At 45.0% G+C, this 18,858-nt stretch overlaps 1 protein-coding gene across 2 annotated transcripts; it reads left to right on the forward strand.

Moving 5' to 3' along the window:
• The first annotated feature begins 644 nt into the window (after positions 1-644).
• Positions 645-18,791, forward strand: invs (inversin). 2 transcript variants are annotated; one of them, XM_083988894.1, is made up of 18 exons: positions 645-747; positions 6,495-6,594; positions 7,083-7,249; positions 8,739-8,912; positions 9,496-9,663; positions 9,813-9,993; positions 10,543-10,652; positions 11,015-11,186; positions 11,987-12,142; positions 12,289-12,410; positions 12,815-12,922; positions 13,018-13,124; positions 13,216-13,425; positions 14,181-14,392; positions 14,554-15,136; positions 15,724-15,866; positions 18,130-18,216; positions 18,307-18,791. In XM_083988894.1, exons 1-18 carry the CDS (start codon positions 745-747, stop codon positions 18,420-18,422), a joined length of 2,919 nt encoding a protein of 972 aa, XP_083845020.1. In that variant the 5' UTR covers positions 645-744; the 3' UTR covers positions 18,423-18,791. The 2 variants fall into 2 exon arrangements, with proteins under 2 accessions (XP_083845020.1, XP_083845021.1); XM_083988895.1 differs by having other exon boundaries at positions 7,086-7,249.
• The last annotated feature ends 67 nt before the right edge of the window (positions 18,792-18,858 follow it).

Consider the following 18,858-nt stretch of genomic DNA (forward strand, 5'->3'; position numbering starts at 1 on the left):
CAGGTCAAGTACAGTAATGTTAGGACTGTTTTATCAAGAGAGCTCCTCTTAGGCCAACTTTATCTTATTCATTTAAATAGGCTCATGTAAATCCCAGAACCGCTTGCTTCAACGCCACCCTCGTTAGGTCCAGTCTGCATCAAACACAATTGAAAACCCCTGTGCAGGTGTGCAGAGAATTTAGCTATAATGATGTATTGTATTCTACAAGATAATCATATGATTGATATGTACAATCAAAGTATTTGTAACTATAATCATCAGATGGATGTGTTGCAAAATGTAAAGGAAAAGATGAAAGTAGCGTAAAGGGAAATACTCAATTAAGCTACAAGAACTTAAAAGTTGTATTTAAGTAGAGCAATTGAGTAAATGTAGTTCTACCCTTGTTTAGTTGTTAGGCTACTTAATTAAACAAAGGCTTCACAGCCAAAAACAAACAAAGAATATTAAATAAAGGATTGTTGGACTTCAGATCAGCTCAAGTTAGATTAGACTGACCAACAAAAACAATCCATCACTCTGACTCGTCCTCCCTCTGTCTGTCACCTCTCCAGTAGCACTTCTATGCTGGCAGGTATTTGTGTGAACAGGTGGGCTGGTCTCAGTATGTGAGTGATCCTCTTTCTCTTCCCCAGCAGGAGCCAGGATCAGGGCAGGTAGGGGAGCTGGACGTGCATCCATAGCCACCAAGGATGCTCTGAACTGGGGAACATCTGCCGAAGTGTCCCCTTCAACACCACCATGGTAAGAATCCAACACACAGAGAACAGCAACCCAGATTTAATTTAGATATATAAATCCCCAGAAGAGTTTTATTTTCTGTTGTGACATGGTGTATGTGTTGGTTACTTTGGTGTCGCCCCTGTACCAGTTTGTGATTCTCCCTCAAGAGTCAACACAGCCCTAATTGTTAAGGAGATTAAGGTGGAATGTTGAATTGAATCCCAGCATTAATATTTTATGGGCTAAAGCTGTCCATAGGGGGTTCACAGTGTGTATGCAACTCACAGATGGAGTCAGAGGAAGAGCTCCCTCTCTCCCTGTATGTCTGTCAGTGATGGAGAGACAGAGGAGCAGAATGTCCTTCTTTACTTGTTAATCCTAGGAATTAAGAGCAAAATAAATATCACAGCTATCAGGAAATCTTTCTCTTGTATTGATTTATATCATGAAAGCTGGCAAAGTATGAAAAAAAAAAACATTTGCTAAGTTATTGGCTGTAAGTATAAGGCTATTTCTTGAATATTCCGGAAATGACTTGACTTGAATATCACAAGCACAGATAAAATTAAAAACACAATTTGATGATGTATGAATTACAATGATAGATATCGATAGAAATATCTAGTTTACACTCAGTTGCTAGTTTATTAGGTTAAAATGTTTTGTTTTTTCTAAAAAAAAAAAAATGTTATCAAACAATAATGCTGTACTAAATTTAACTGAAGATAAAGATGCTGATTTAAAGAAAAAACACTGATCAGCATAGGTATTCTTTAATCTTACATAAGAACATGAATCAGTGGATGTGGATCAGAGCATTGTTCTGGCTGATATTTGTACAGTAAAGACCTCATATTAAGGACTTTATTTTAATTTATATGTATATTATTACATCAGAAAAGCCTTATAGAAGATAGAAAATCAAATAAATGAAGACAAAAAGCTGTCAGGAGCGTGATATCTGTTAAAGCTCTAATAATTTATTACATTACTGATGATTGTAATCATTATCTTTTAATTAATTGGTTGTTTAGTCCATAAATATCTCTCTATATACTTGCAGATAGACAATTTTTATGATTTCTGAGACAATCTTTTCTGCAGAAGTGGTGCAGTCTATCCTCTCACCCACACCACTCTCCCTGCACTCTGACTGTCCTCACCCTACTTTATCCTCTCCTCCCTTTTCTGCTTTCTCCATCTTTTTCCATTTCGCATTGCTCGCATTGATTTTTTTGTTTGTTTTTCCAGCTGATTATGTCCCTGTACTCTGATTCGCCGATGGGCACATTGCTCTCTGCACTTTAATTGGACATTTAATTAGATCACAGTTTTAGTCCAATTAGACTCAGAAGTGTGGGGGGAAAGGGGAATGGAGGTGAGAAGAGGCAAAAGTCCCCAAGCTGGTCTCACTGTCTCCCTCCCCCCCTCTCTCTCCCGCTCTCCTCTCCTCTCCTCCTTACCTCTTTTTCTTCGTCTGTCTTTTTCTGTCCGCCTCACTGTCTCTCTCCCTCCTCCCTCCTGAGGGCGGCTCATTAGCGATATAATGGGATGACACAAAACACACAGCCCCTAATTCTCAGAGTGTCTCCAGCAGCAGCCGAACCACACACGCACACACGCACACAAGGTGATAGGAACTGTTTGTGCCCACTGTTGCAGAACTTGTGTGGTTGTTTAAGGAAGTGTTTCATTATAAAACTCTTACCCTCTTCCTCTCATTTGGTACTGAAGCCATGAAGGGGTAAGCAAAAGTGTTTTGAGACAGACCCTGGGTGTTATTAGTGCCTCTGATTAATCTCTAGCACCGCCTGACAGTCTGCCAGTCACAGCAGCATCAACCCACACACACAAACACACACCACAAACATTAACGACACGCTGGGCCAGAACCCTATCGACTCAGTGGCGTGCTCCGGTATGATATCACTAACACCTAATGAGACTAAGATAAGCCTCATTACCAGCAGCAGCTCCCTCAGTCAAATTCAGGGCTATTCTGCACCAGTTTCAGCTCCCCGATGGTTCTGCCCTCTTCCTCCGCTTTTGTTGTCATAGTCTTTGCACAGAGCTCCGACTCAAAGCATAAACAACACTGAGCCCCAGTGGGTGAAAACACATGGGTGAATGTAAACACACACTAACACACACACACACACCCTGTGCGTATGCTGATATGCACACACTTACGCTCAGGTGAAAGGCCTCGGAGGACACGAGTCAATCTCTGCGTCCCTGGAGCAGTAACACGCCCCTCCTCCTATACCTGCCACACTCAGGAGAAAGATACCAGACTCCACACACACACACACACAGACCTTACACTTCCTATCAGCATCACTGATCTTTCTGTTCTCTGCCTTTGTGTCTATATATGTATACGTGCGTGCATATGTAGATTCTGTGTGTGTGTGTATGTGTGTGAACGACAGGCAGCAGGCAGGGTGTTTTAGCCACGGGCGTCGCTACCTGACCCCCGTGGCTATGAGATTGACAGCTGTGGTCCCGCCTAATTGCATTACTCTCCCAGGTGATTGGCTCACACCCTGGGGGCTCATTTGTCAGAATGCATTGTGGTAATGATGTAAATTAGCAGATCTATGTGTCACTCAGCCTTCTCCCCCCCTGCTGATTGGCCCCGCTGTGCCCCAGGACTCTGCCCCCAGCCGAGGGAGCCAGCTCATTGGTCCTTGGGGAACCAGGAAGTCCCCCAGAAATAGGGCTTTACAGATTGGGCATCCCTGTGGGCTGATATTATCCTTCCTCCCACCTCTTTACCTGTCAGTCAAAACCCAGGGACCGATCCCTGCAGCCCCCATCTCCTATCTTAAACATAGATACACACACAGACATGTAGGTGGTATAGGCACCTGTAATAACCCCATGTGGACCCTAAACCCACTCTGTTAAAACTCTATAAATGGTATAAAGACATACTTATATAGAAAGTGTGTGTGCGTGTGTGTGTGTGTGTGTGTGTGCCTGTGTAGAATTGAAATAAAGGCCACAGGCTCAGGCTCTGTTCCCCACTGCTTACCCAGCATGCTCTAGCTATGTCCTCTATCAAAAGCAGACAGCTTCAGAGTGACAGACAGCTAGAGAAACATATACAGTAGACAAACAACCCATTCACAACAACACACACACACACACACACACGCACACACACACACACACACACACTTGGACTCCCTGGTTTCTTTGCCTGTCTGTCTTAACAGCATCAACTGAAGTGTTAGTTACAGCAAGCGTCTGGTTGGTGTGTGTGTGTGTGTGTGTGTGTGTGTGTGTGTGTGTGTGTGTGTGTGTGTGTGTGTGTGTGTGTGTGTGTGTGTGTGTGTGTGTGTGTGTGTGTGTGTGTGTGTGTGTGTGTGTGTGTGTGTGTGTGTGTGTGTGTCAGGAGGCAGCAGTGTGTACATGCGCAGCACTCCTGTAGTGTTTCTGAAAGGTTTCGTGGGAGTGTCTCGGTCCTTTGTTAAACTGGATGTGGTTATATGAGGCCGAATATGAATAAAGACTAAATAATGTCAGCATCAGCATGAATCAATACTTATACAGATGTACAATCACTTGGTCTGGACCTCAGCTCGTGATCAATGCTTTTCTCTGAGTTATTGTCTTCATATTAACAAGTGGAGTGCTCCCTGAGGAACACGTATGAATGGCTAAATGAGACCACTCCACACCTCTCAACAGGACTAGGTGTTGTTTTTACACCCTCCTTTGTTTGATTTCAGACACTGCATCCCAAAAGCCTTTTCTAACCAAATTTGGATGCACTGTAGGTGTTTCCAAAACACTCGCGTCCTCATGAAACTCTAATTGCCTGCTCTTGGCGACATGAATGTCTCTCACACAGGGTCAAATATTGACTCGTGTCCCTCCCTGCCAGTGTTTGCCCAAATTATGACTTTTTTTTGTCTGCATCTAAGATTATTCATAGATCAATTCATATTTTTATTGTGGCCACTTGGGGCTTGCCTATTGACTCCCAAAAATGTAGAGAAAGATCAAAATATGTCAACAAACGTAAAGGAAAAGTTTGGAAAAAAGCTCTGGATGTGATTGAAAAGTCACTCAGAAAATATTAGATTGTTTTGTTTAGTTCTCTGCGTAACAGGATGTTACTTGTCAGAAACAGGATATTACTCTTTTTGAAGTGCAGCAGTGGCATCTCTGCAATATCTGCATGTGTTAGATATTAGTAAGTGAAGACTGTATGTGTGCGCGTGTACGTGCATTGCCGACTGAGTAATCGTTGTAAATTAGAGATGTTTAGAGATGTTTGTGGTTGGTTTTGGTAAAGCCCCTGTAAAAACACTCTCTCACGGAAAATCATTTCCCATGACGTGGCACATGTGCCAAACACGCACACATTGACACTCACGCACACCTTAAAGTGCGGCGTCTACCGTCGTTCCCTCCCACCCTCTGTTGCGTACATATAGAGCTACTTTGCTGTTAAGTAGTAACTTACCTGCATTAAGTGTCCGCCACTTCTTGGCAGAGCGTGAGAACGCAGTGAGTATGATGGGTAATTGCCATGCTGCACGCAGTGTCTACAGGAGCGCTGTTTATGAGGTGGTGGCGGGGAGAGAGAGGGGGGATGAGAAGGTAGGATGGAGGATACCCGAGTATTTTCTCCTCCGTTTAGATCGTTCAGTTTCCTACCAAGACTTTAAAAGTTCTCAAGAGTGAAACTGAAGTAATCAACCTGCCGATACTTGATCAATAATTCCTATCTGTTGCATTGTATAAAATGTCTTTATACTATGAGTTTCGCAGTGAGGGAATCGGATCTGTTTGTGTGACCGTTAATGAAAATGTCTTGGAGAGATCTCAGATTGTGGTGCGAGTTTGTGCCTCCAGCGTTTATGTGTTTAGGGGCAATAATTGATTTCTGTGTTGCGCCCCGCAGGGTTTGTTCCACATCTCTAAACCCACACACACATGCACACATGCAGGCACACACACACACACACGCACAGCAAGGCATGCTGCAGTATTAATGAGACATGAATAAGACATGAAGAGAGACCCCCCTCTTATACGCTCACACAGGGTCTCCCCCTCCCCAGCTGCTTCCTGTCTGCAGATTACCCAGCTTTCACTGGGCTCTGGTTAAGTGGGGCCAGGAAGAGATTTAACCCCCTCAGCAGGAGTAAAGACACAAGCGTACACACACACACACACACACACACACACACACACAAGCACAAGCACACACACTCCCTACTGTCAGGAAATATGAACTTGCTTATTACATTATCAGAAAGTGCCTGTTTATTGTGTTATTGAGCTTCAGGTGTTTAACTGGCTGAAAAATGATTGATATTTAAAAAATAATAATTTTATGTTAGGTATTTTATGGCTCTTATCTATTAACATAGACCACAGATGAAGTGTAAACCAAGCCTGAGGTATATATTGACAATATCTGGGAAAGAAATAGAGTCTATGGCTGTGGATCTTCCCTGATCATTTTTTAATTTTGTTCTTGTAGTATTTGTGCAGGCTGAAACTGGTTTCCAATTTAACCTATTTCATTAGGAGCATCCATTAAAACCTAGCTCATTATCGCCTATAATATATCCCATGATGTATGGACTACTTAAGTGTAAGTGTGTCCATTTGTGGGGTGTGCTTGTGGCTAAATGAATTGAAAGGAAACTGTCTAGACTCAGCTTAATGCCATGGCGTTAAACACTAAGTAAACTAAGTATGTTGCTGCGGGTTGAGTTGTGACCTTCCATCTGTTTGTGTTGCAGGCCGCGGCGACGTCGAGCTCAGGACCGGCCTCTCTGGGCTCCCAGGTTCATGCTGCAGCTGTCAACGGAGATAGGAGCGCCCTCCTCAAACTCATCACAGGTAAACAGCAAACAAGCACTGAGCTTCTTAAACATATTACCGGTTCACTCACTGTCAAGTCTGCATCAGGATATAAGTGAGGGCCGTTGTCATTTTATGGCATGAAAATGAACCACTCGTCCACCAAGACTAGGTGCAGCCCAAGCATATAAATTCAGTTCATAATAATAATTACGTTTTATTGCATCCACCTCTCTGTAGAGGTGTTGACATTATCTGGCTATATAGCAAAACATTGTATAATCATGGCAAATGCTTTTCATAAGGAGTCAGCTGCTACAAATATATTGATTTATTTAGAAAAGTAGAAGTGCACTATTTATTGTCTTTTTAAAACAGCTTATAAATTATTCTCTCACAATCCACACAGTTATACTTCATGCACTGCAATGTTGCATACTAAATCAAATCTTGGTTTCGATTAACGCTTAACTTGAACCTTCAACTGTGTTTTGTGTGTGTGTGTGTATGTGTGTATGCATGTGCAGCAGAGCCCTCATTGCGGGACCGTGAGGACCAGTTTGGCCGGACCCCCTTGATGTACTGTGTGCTGGCGGACCGCCTGGATTGTGCAGAGATTCTGCTGAAGGCTGGCGCTTCGGTGAACAAGACCGACCACAGCCAGCGCACCGCCCTGCACCTTGCCGCACAAAAGGTATCGGACATCCGTTAATACACACATGTTGAAGAACAAATGTTGCATGAAGGTGACAGTTTGATGTGGGTGTAATAATCTCATCCAGGGCTCATGGCAAAGAGAAATTTTGACAAGCCGTAAGCTCCAGTGGGAGTCCGGTGCCCCCTAGTGGTCGTAGTTACGGCCTCAGGGCTTGGGATGGTGAATATCAACTTATTTATAATCCTACCCCCCCGGACACTGTAGCTCTGACTCTTACTCTCACACACTCTTATTAAATAAACAGTTATTCTGCTTTCGAGAAAATGTTTCGTCGCATTTTGACCACTGAAACCTGTGAGGGAAGAGAGGGGCTTACGGTGCTTCAACTTGAGTCTAGATTTAGGACCACTCAGTGGAGACAATTTTAATGAGGACATCTCTTGACAGGGTGGTCTGTTCCCTCTGGAGACATAGTGGGAGAACAGAGGGATGTGGTACTAATGGCATCTCTTTACAGTGCAGTTATTTATCGGTGCCTTCTCTTATGAGAGCGTACTGATAGAGGATCATAATATCATTGAAGAAAGAGGGGAGGTAATACGTTATTGGGGTCTGCCTCATAGATGGGGAGTGTTTGGATGTGCGTGTGTGTGTATGTGTATGTGTGTGTGTTGGGGGATTCTAGTGACGGGAAGCCCTGTCTCTTTGACATCTGATCAATAAGTGGCTGAGACAGCAAGAGAGGCCAGGGATTACCGATCTAATTGGACTGAGAATAGGGAGGACTGGAACACACACTCACACACACACACACACACACACACACACACACACACACACACACACACACACACACTCACAGAGTCTGGATGCATGCTCACACACGAGATAGATCTGTCAGACTGTGACGTTGTGGTCAAATATACAAAACACACTCACAGGTGTACACACGGTCATGACTACATGGACGCACGCACCTCCAGTCCTCCAGCAGCTGTTGCACAATATCACCAACCAGCGACCCGGTGGTTAGCAACCAAAAGTGAGGATGAGGATGAAGATGATGATGATGATGTGGAGGGGGCGACAGGTGACAGGTCTGTCACAACCACAGAGCTGATGTTTACTGCTTAACAGCTCATCTCACACGCTGATCAGAGCGACAGAAGGGAGGGAACAAAGATGGATGACCTGCGGATTGAAGCAGACACCACTAAAAGTCTAGGGAGTGTGTGTGTGTGTGTGTGTGTGTGTGTGTGTGTGTGTGTGTGTGTGTGTGTGTGTGTGTGTGTGTGTGTGTGTGTGTGTGTGTGTGTGTGTGTGTGTGTGTGTGTGTGTGTGTGTGTGTGTGTGTGTGTGTGTGTGTGTGTGTGTGTGTGTGTGTGTGTGTGTGTGTCATCGCTGTTGGTTCACTAATACTGAGGAGAATCTGTGATCTCTGAGATACCTTTTAACACAGTTTGTGCGAATGTGTGTGTGTGTGTGTGTGTGTGCGTGTGTGTGTGTGTGTGTGTGTGTGTTGCAGGGGAATGTGCGTTTCCTGAAGCTGCTGCTGTCCAGACGCGCCAACTGGCTGCAGAAAGATTTAGAGGAGATAACCCCGCTCCACCTGGCCACCCGACACCCCTCCCCGAAAGCCCTCGCTCTGCTTCTCAAACACATCGGACCTGGAGAGGTTGACACACAAGACAAGAACAAGGTGATGCTGTGCACAATACACACAAACAGGTTGTTTTTGTTTTGTTTTGTTTTGTTTTTTCCGGAAAAATGTTACGTCTTCACTTTAAGCTCGTATATTGTGCAGCCAGTCAGGGCGTCTGACCAATGATGTGCAAAGAGATAACTGACTGACTGAAAATAGTTCATTAGAGGAATCAGAGATTTTGAGGTCATACGCACATAAACACGGACAGGCGCACTCGCACAGCGGCGAGCGATGTAACAAACTGTGGCTTTGTGCTGTGTTCTTCTGATAAGACCACAGACACACAAACACACAGTCTCCTCTGTCTGCTCGGAGCTGATGTGTATCTGACATCAGTAGTTGGTTTTGTAATAATCCAATATGCATCATCATGTCAGATGACAGTGGTTTCAGCAGCAAATCTCAGAATAGCTCAGTATCAGCCTTGTGAAGCACGTTGCTCAAATATTTCCCGGCCGTATCATAGTGGAGTAATTTCTTGAACGTAAATCAAAACCTTGTGTTACAACGGCTCCCCTGTTTTTAACTCCATTCATCATCTCCATCTGTCTCTTTTCATTTATCTCTCTTTTTATAGCAAACAGCGCTTCACTGGTCGGCGTTTTATAACCGACCAGAACACGTCCGCCTCCTGATCAAGCACGATTCCAACATCGGCATCCCAGACAGCGAAGGCAAGATCCCCCTGCACTGGGCTGCACACAGTCAGGAGCCCAGCGCCACACAGACAGTCCGCTGTATACTGGTACACACTATCATGCACACACACACACACACATGCACGCAACTGAGTATCCTCCATTCTGTCAGTCTGCATGTCTTTTTCATTTTCCCTGGTTGTTTTCTGTGTGTGTGCATCTGTGTGTGTGTGTGTGTGTGTGTTCATGTGTGCAGGAGGCAGCTCCCACTGAGTCCCTGCTGAACTGGCAGGACTACGAGGGACGGACGCCCCTGCACTTCGCCGTTGCCGACGGTAATGAGGCAGTGGTGGAGGTGCTGACATCTTATGAGGGCTGTAATGTGACAGCGTATGATAACCTCTTCAGAACGCCGCTGCACTGGGCCGCTCTGCTCGGTGAGTGAACACACACATCCTGAGTGTGTGACCTGCTGCAGCTGGAATCACAGCTACTCTCCGAAGTTGTTCCCTCTCCCCCAAAAAACTAAATTCAAATTTGAGGGGTCAGGTCAAAGCTAAGCTGTTATCAATTACTAGTTGTCACCGACATTATAACATTTATTTACTTGTAAAATAATTATATTATAATAAGTGAATATGGATTTGTTTGTTATTAGGTCCAAGACTTTTGTACGGACTGAAATAGTATATCAGCAACTGTCTCAGTCGAGCCGTTTGGCTCATAATCCCATCAGCCTCAGCTGTACCTTGTGTTTTAGTGCTTGTTCACCAGTGTTGGAATGCTAAAATGAGACCATACCTCCTTCTTTTTTGGGTTTTTTGTTCTTAAAACCCATTTTCATAGCGCCACACAAAGACAAATAGTTAGTAATTGTAGAAGGAATAGTGACAGTTGACCTAAGTTGACTTGATGTGGGGTTTCTCCTGTTCTTCGTAAAGTAAATTATAAGGTGCATAATTGCCCCGGTGTTTTGTGTTTTTCAGGGCACGCCAAAATCGTCCACCTGCTGCTGGAGAGAAACACATCAGGCACGATTCCCTCTGACAGCCAAGGAGCAACACCTCTGCACTATGGAGCTCAGAGCAACAACGCTGTGAGTCACACGCTGTCTCACTGCGTATGTTCTGTGTCCTGACAATCCTGATGTACGGTTTGAAAGGGAAGATATGTTGAAGTTCAAAACTTTATTTATTTTAAAAAAAAGATAAAATTATAGCTTATGGGACATTTAGACAAATTAGTTTATTTTTCTATTTATACTTTGTATACAGATATGCAATTTGATTTAGGTGACTTCAGTAATGATAATATGTCTGTTTGCATTTTTTACACATATTCATTCATACATATTTCACTTCAGTGACTACAATGGAAATTATTATCTATGTCTCCCTTCTCATAACGTACAGTCAGATAAACTAAACTTAATGTAATTGTCTGTCTGTGTGTGAGCAGGAGACAGTCGGTGTGTTTCTGTCCCACCCCTCGGTGAAAGATGAACCTGATCTGGAGGGGCGGACAGCCTTTATGTGGGCCGCTGGGAAGGGCAGCGATGATGTCATCCGCACCATGCTGGCCCTCACCCCTCACATTGACATCAACATGGCCGACAAGTACGGAGGCACCGGTGAGCACCAGAGAAACACGAGGATGAACCGAGGGCTCCTCTAACCCCACCTTGACCCCACCTGTCCTTTTCCAGGGCACAGTGACATACACACACACACATCGACAACACACATCTCTATGCTTGCGTGACCTTCCCTCTCGTTTTAGGTTTGGCATGATGACAATGGTGCTGATGTCACAGGGGATTCCCCCCGAAGGTGCTAGAGAGACTGTGAGAGTGAGGGAGAGAGGGAAGTGATACTGTCAGCAAAATTAGTGTGAGCTCGCTGAATAGACTCCCACCACTGCCAGGACTGTCCTCTGACAAACACACTCCCATGCAGACAGAACTCTGACCCCCCACTCCCCCCCGAGGGCTGTTTGGACATATAATCTCCATGACGATAGTCCCTCTGCTCAGCCAGGCGGTCATTGTTTATGCATGCATAACATGCGATGGTTGTGTCGTGCTAATGAGACGGTGTGAAGGGCAGTGGAGCTGACTGGTGCCCAGATCACTTCCATGCACTTGACTCTAGTCTGTACTGTCTGGGGGACCAGAGGGGGGGGGGGGGGGGGGGGGGGGGGGCAGTAGCCATGGGGAGGCTTAAGTGTATTGCTTCTCATTAAATCTCTCTGTCTGTTTAACCCTCCATTGACCAGGCTGTAGCCGCAGCTGGAGAGAGACTGGAGTGGAGGGGATGAATGAACAGAGAGGAGGCAGATGAGGGAGGAGCAGTTTCCCTGCGGGTGTTTATCGTATAGTTAGACTCAGGACTTTGTCAGAGTTATTTTATGTGTGTGTCTGTGTTCACATAGCGCTCCACGCAGCCTCCCTGTCAGGCCATGTGAGCACAGTGAAGCTGCTGCTGGAGAAGAGAGCGATGGTCGACTCTCTGGACGTGATGAAACACACGCCGCTGTTTCGAGCGTGCGAGATGGGTCACAGAGACGTCATACTCACACTCATCAAAGGTGGGTGTCATTGATACATATGATCGTCCAAATACTTACACATTGTCGTTTTCAGTGCCACTGTGCTCTGTTGATATGTTTCGACTACAAGTCTTTGTGTGCATCATTTCATTGCCCGAAATAAAATGTAAATGTTCTGAATAAAGGTTCTGCACAGGTGGACCTGGTCGACGTGGACGGTCACACAGCTCTGCACTGGGCGGCTCTGGGAGGAAATGCTGAGGTCTGCCAGATACTGATGGAGAATGGGATTAGTCCTAATGTGCAGGTATGGATGTGCATACTCAATTAAACACTTGCAGAGCAACAGAAACGTCCACAATCCTTGTTTAATTCACAATAAGATACAACAGAAGTCTGTGAACTGAAGAAATCATTTTACATCATTTTTTGTCAAAAGACTTAAGTTCTCAGCATCCACCTTTATACACGTTATCTCACATCTGCTATGAAACACAGCTGGTAAGCTTTAGCTGTCTATCCAGGAGTGTAGACCAACCCATCATTAATGCTACACAGTTTATTTGGATGAATGAATCAAAGGATGAAGGAGGATAAATGCGGAAAAGCAATTTAATGTATAATATCATATATATAATATCAACCTCATAAATACTACTATTCTGCTTTCTACACATGACTGTTAAATACACTCAATTCCTACTGGACCAGGACCAAGCAGGACGAACACCTCTGCAGTGTGCTGCTTACGGGGGCTACATCACCTGCATGGCGGTTCTCATGGAGAACAATGCTGATCCAAACATACAGGACAAGGAGGTGAGGACCTTCTCGCATGTCCACAATGGCACTTCTGTCTATGACTCAGTTTGAGCAGTGTGAGTGGACGCTTTTCTTTATGGGTGCACACACAGGGCCGAACCGCTCTCCACTGGTCGTGTAACAATGGCTACCTGGACGCTGTGAAACTGCTGCTGGGCTACAACACCTTTCCTAATCACATGGAGCACACTGAGGAGAGGTGAGGGCCCAGCCTTTCACAAAAGGCAGCAGCAGCAGAGGTGAGGAGATGGATGGAGCCGTAAATAACACCGGTGTCTGTGTTTGAGCAGGTACACCCCTCTGGACTACGCTCTGCTGGGGGGGCACAGCGAGGTGACTCAGTTCATGCTGGAGCACGGCGCTCTGTCCATAGCCGCCATCCAGGACATCGCCGCTGCCTCCATCCAGGCCGTGTACAAAGGCTACACCGTGCGCAAGGCCTTCAGGGAGAGAAAGCAGCTCCTCATGAGACACGAGCAGCTGCGCAAGGACGCAGCCAAGTGAGTGACGAGTTCACACACACACACACACACACACACACACACACGCCTAAACATACATACCAGGACACATAAACAGAGCTACACATATACTACATACAGCTTTAGTTGTTGCCCCTTTGCTTTGAAGATGCTTGTATTCATCTCACCAACATCCCTGTCACACAACTATTTGCATTTTACCTTTACATGCATGCACTGTGTTCACACATCTCATTCCTATTTCTGTCTTCATTATCTGTCTCTCTGTGGCCACCTCTCCAGGAACAGTCACACTCGCTCCATATCTATCTTTCTTCCTGTCATCCCTGCACACACATATGTCTTCCCCCTGTCTTTCCCGTTTCAGCCAGTCTCCTCTTGTCATTTGCACACCAGTCTCACCTATATTGTCTTACACAATGCTTTTGAGAAGTAAATTTGTTTTAAGAGGGCACATTGATTTCAACTTTCTCCTCTTGGTATTTTAAGCAGGCAGGTTTTATGGAGTTGTAAATCTTATGAGATGTTTTGCTTGCAAACATCCGGCCCCCATGCTAAACTAAAATGCATAAAGTTTTTATTGCTCCCAACTAAAAAAAAAGGTCTTGACTGATGACATGATGATGTTTATTACACCAAAAATACCCACCAATGTCATTATAGCCATCCAATTTGAAGAAGATGCATACTTTGAAAACAAACTACAGTTTTGGCTGTGGGTGTCCATACACAGCTCTATGCCATGATGAGGTCAGACCCGTCTTTGTGTTTAGGAAACGGGAAGAAGAACAGCGGAGAAGAGAAGCCGTGCAGCAGGTTTCAGTGTCGACTGCAGAGAAAAGGAAGGTCTCTTCGGTGAGAGCAGAGCAGGAAAAGCTCTCTCTAGTCACCGTGATAGAGGACTTATCCATGAATGACAATGTGGTGGAAACAAAGAAATCATCCAAAGCTGAACGCACAAAGAGCAAAGAGGACAGACACAAAGGTACACAATGCAGAGGCAGATTACAGTTTGAATTGTGAATGAATGGTTTGATAGTTCTATTTTTTTCAGCATTAGAGATTAAAAGTCAGACAATATTTAGTCTATCTACCGGTATTATATTTATTTGTCAATTAAAACGCCTCTTTTTTCCACCCCAACAGTTCACAAGAGCAGGTCCTCCAGAAGAAGTAAAGCTGCTGAACTACAGGAGCCTCCTCAGGCTTCGAGACCTCACTCTCATGTTACCGGTGACAGCGCGCCTGGTGCTTCCCAGACCACCAGGCTGAAGGAACTTCTCTCTCCCGCCAGCTGCAGCCAGCCACCCAGCCTCAAACCCAGACCCCCCTCCATGCCCAAAATCAGGGAACGGCCGTCCTCAATCACACACATTCCTTCTATCAGCGTCTCCTCCACGGACCAAACTGAGGCCAGCTCCAGAGAATGCATCTCTTTAAAAAAGAGAGACACTCACACGAGTGTGCAGGCTGCCCCCGGCAACAACGATGCCCACACCTCTACTCAAAAGCACAGAAACCACAAGGAGCTGACTTCAGAGAGAGCTACCACCAAAGACCAATCTCACACTCCCTCATTTAGACGTAGTTCATCCTCAGACCACAAAAGCCCCTCCAGAAAGACTGGCACACATGCCCCGACCTCAACACGCACACACAAGGGACACGACAAAGACCAGCGCAGGAGGAGGAACGAGGCTGCACGAATCATCCAGCGAGCCTGGCGAAGGTGAGTTTACGTGTTTGCGTTTATGTTCGTACCTGGAGGGGTCCTCGGTAGCAAAAGCTTCTGTGGCTGTGGGAGATTGCCATGTGGTGCCCACATGTGCCCTCGCCCTCATACATGCCAACTGGTTCTCATCTTTCTGTAACACCGCCCCATCTTCGGTCTGGATGCCATCAACACTTGAGCAGTGGGGGGGAGAGCGTGGGAGATGGGTGAGACAGGGATGCGGGGGACAGACGGGCTATAATCTAGAGCTTTCATACTGGTTTAACAAGAGGCTAAAAGTTCAGCCGTGCTGCTCTAATAGCTACCAGCAGCCTCTCTTTGCTTTTCTCCCCTTCTAACACACTCTGTGTTTCTCTTAGAAGCTGCCAGTTCACCACAGGAGGCCCTCTGTTTCCATTCAGCTTCACAATTATATTCTGTATGTGCTGCCTATTAACTGCCTTGAATAAACTCGGTTTACTTTGTTTATGCTTAGTGAGTACTAGTGTGAGGATTTGCCAGCTTTTGGACCTTTGAACGCTGTCTGAGATGTTTTTATTGAACAGCGCGCATGTGTGTGTGCGCTTGCATGGATGTGTCGGCAGGTTCCACGCACGAACACAGAGAGAGGCGAAGGTCTGCGGAGAGGCGGAGTCAAGCCACGGCCTAAACAGGAAGAAGACAGATATCAGAGCTCCAGTTGCTAAGCTGGCTATGAGCAAGAGCTCTGTGCTTCAGAGTATCTATGGTGAGATCATCTGCAAACCACATCACGTGTGATTAACATATTATATGTTTATAAAAGTCTACACTTGGGGACGAAGGTGAGCAAATCTCCTGTGATTGCCCCATCCACAGAAATGTGGTCTTTTCCAATTGATTGATACATTATCACTCACTCATGAGTTCCTAGCTGTATCTAATGTAGTCTAATACAATGTCCTGCAATAACCCCTGGCTTCCTGACAACTGTCATTTATAAAAGCTGTAATGTGTGTGTGTGTGTGTGTGTGTGTGTGTGTGTGTGTGTGTGTGTGTGTGTGTGTGTGTGTGTGTGTTTAACACACCAGAAAACAGGCAGTTGGAGAGAAGAAGAAAAAAAATTCACAAAAAGAAATTATATTTGCTATTTGTTATACCTTTTCCCCAAACTGTCAAACTTTTGACAGTATTTGTGATTTTCATGATATTATTGTTATAAATAGGGAGAGAAACTGCAGTTATAGTCATGTTATATTGTATCAGTCTGGGTTATGGTAAAGTGCTACAATATGGACTTCTCATTTCCCATACATGGCCTCTCAGTGAAAGTGAAAACGGAGCAAGACGACAAACTTGCAGACACTTGTGTTAATGTGAAAGTGTTGAATGGAATCACTTTTTCATTTTGTGCCTTTATTAGAGATCAACGATATCCTGCTTTAAAGATTAGACAGTGGAACAGTGAGTAGGAATGAGATTAGGCCACTCAAGTGATAAGTATATATTACTTTACCTCTTGGTAGACTTGTGTCTTTCTATTGTTATCAGACCTGTAGTGGCTGAATTGTTTGAAAACCCAAAACTGCATTTTTGTGAGTTAAAAGCAGGAAATCATGATGGTTGTCATATCCGTGTCGGAGACGGCTGTAGGTGACTAACAGGACAGGAACGTGTGTAAATGTGTGGGCGATGCTTGCGTCCACATACCAGGGCAGAATCCGCCTGGCGGCCTGTGCTGAACCTCTGGTAGGGCTTTGCCCCACAGACAGGCCTGACCTTCATCACACATCACCAGGTGATGATGGCAGGACAGACAGAAACCGTGCTGCGCCAAAACATATAAGCATGCACGCAGTCTCAGCTCACAGATGGACAGATAGACCACCAGACCCCCCCCCCCCAAAAAAAACCTCCCCTCTCCGACCCAACCTTCTTACGTGGTTTTCCCCTCCCCCTTCTCACCTCACCTCCCTCTTTCTCCCCTTCTCTCTCTCTCTGACAGTCCTGGCACTGTGAAAAGTTCAGAGCTGTCAGGGGGAATGTCAAACGACTGCGTAGAGCTATCTGCAGAACACACACACACACACACACACACACATTCATGAGACCCATGCTCTCATTTGCACCCTCATTTTCTCTGAAAAGTAGACAGATTCGATACACAACTCTGGACTGGATCACGCTGTTCACTCCAGCATCATAAAGCATTGTTACATTTCCTTTTGATTATTTTATCTTGAATACATCTATAATCCCTCGTCATCTGTTTGTAGCCACACACATGGAGGGAGAGGAATTTATTTTTGCGTCACAAACAGACAAAACTGTGTCAAAGAATGGCTGTGTGCAAATTCAATTGATAGATATAAATTAGATAAATATTAGAACTGCAATACACTACAAACATTTGTCCTCAAAACATAATAAAGCTCAGTTATTTCCACTGTAGACTTGAAGAGTAGACAGTCACTTAGACTGCACACACGAACTGAGGCAGTAAAGATTTCATGCTCCAAGCTTTGTTAATAACATAAAACAAGCATGAACTAAGGGTTATTAGTGTATTGTTTTGCCATAGATTGTAAATAATTATGGGAAACAGGTTGACCTCTATGTGATGTATTTTGATGAGGTATTTGTTGTATAATCCTCACAAGCATCCTAAATCATTGAGGATGTCTCTCTTGAACACTGGCTGTGCTTTGTTTATTTACATGTTTATTTATTATCACTAAAAATGCTACAAAACAATAATTTTAGGCCCCAGCGAGATTCGAACTCGCGACCCCTGGTTTACAAGACCAGTGCTCTAACCACTGAGCTATAGGGCCTTTGATACATCTGGCTAGACCAGGTGACATAATAAAGACAACACCTTGGGCAAGTATGGGTGTGTATCCTAACTAGACTGACCAGTTACAGGAGTGTCCCAAACGTTGTCATGCAACAGCGACTGGAACCTGTAACTCAAATTCAGAAATAGTTTTTGTGTTAACACCCAAAACATATTTTCGTAATCGTCCTTTTAGGCAACTCTATGGCCAGGCGAGGGCGGTCACTTCGGGGCTCTCAGTCTCAGCTGCTCCTGGAGATGCCGCTACGTACCCACAGCCAGTGTAAGTGTGTGTACATGCACAAACGCACACTTTAAATCTGGTTAAAGTCATGACAATGTTTTTTTTTATGTAATCTTGTTTCTTTTACAGTGAGCAGTATAGACTGTGTACACCTGACAGATGCGATGGATCAAGCCAAGCAGTTTTCTTACCACCTGAGACCACATAGCGCTGGCCAGGGGACCAGAGGACGGGGGAAACATTGAAGCTGCACACACACAGACACACACACACTCACATACGCACACCTCATGCTCTTTGATGTTTTCTCAGCTGGCTGGCAGCCTTACCTCTATAGAATTACGATACACATTGTTCACTGAATGTGCCAAGCTTTCTAAAATTAAGCCATATGACATCAGAGCCATGACCTCACAGGGTGGGGTTAAGTCTACAGAAATGGTGTGTGTAAAAGATAACCTTTCATCCATTGTGGAAGGAACACATACACACTCCATCTCCCTCATTCTCCATCGCTCTCGCACACACACTGAGATAACCTTTCCTCCTGCTGTGGAGAATGAGGCAGTCTATCAACAGCCGGTCATACAGATAGCCCACCTGCAGCCACACACACACACATACACACATAAGTTACTCGCTACACATCAGTATGGTCTTTAAGTGCTTTCCCTCTCAAGA

Source organism: Trachurus trachurus, assembly GCF_905171665.1.
Source record: "Trachurus trachurus genome assembly, chromosome: 16".
In the NCBI taxonomy this organism is placed as follows: domain Eukaryota; kingdom Metazoa; phylum Chordata; class Actinopteri; order Carangiformes; family Carangidae; genus Trachurus; species Trachurus trachurus.

Coding starts and splice junctions, on each gene's coding strand:
- invs (XM_083988894.1), top strand. Junction 9,994..10,542: donor GCACTGGGCCGCTCTGCTCG/GTGAGTGAACAC, acceptor TGTGTTTTTCAG/GGCACGCCAAAATCGTCCAC. Junction 10,653..11,014: donor GAGCTCAGAGCAACAACGCT/GTGAGTCACACG, acceptor GTGTGTGAGCAG/GAGACAGTCGGTGTGTTTCT.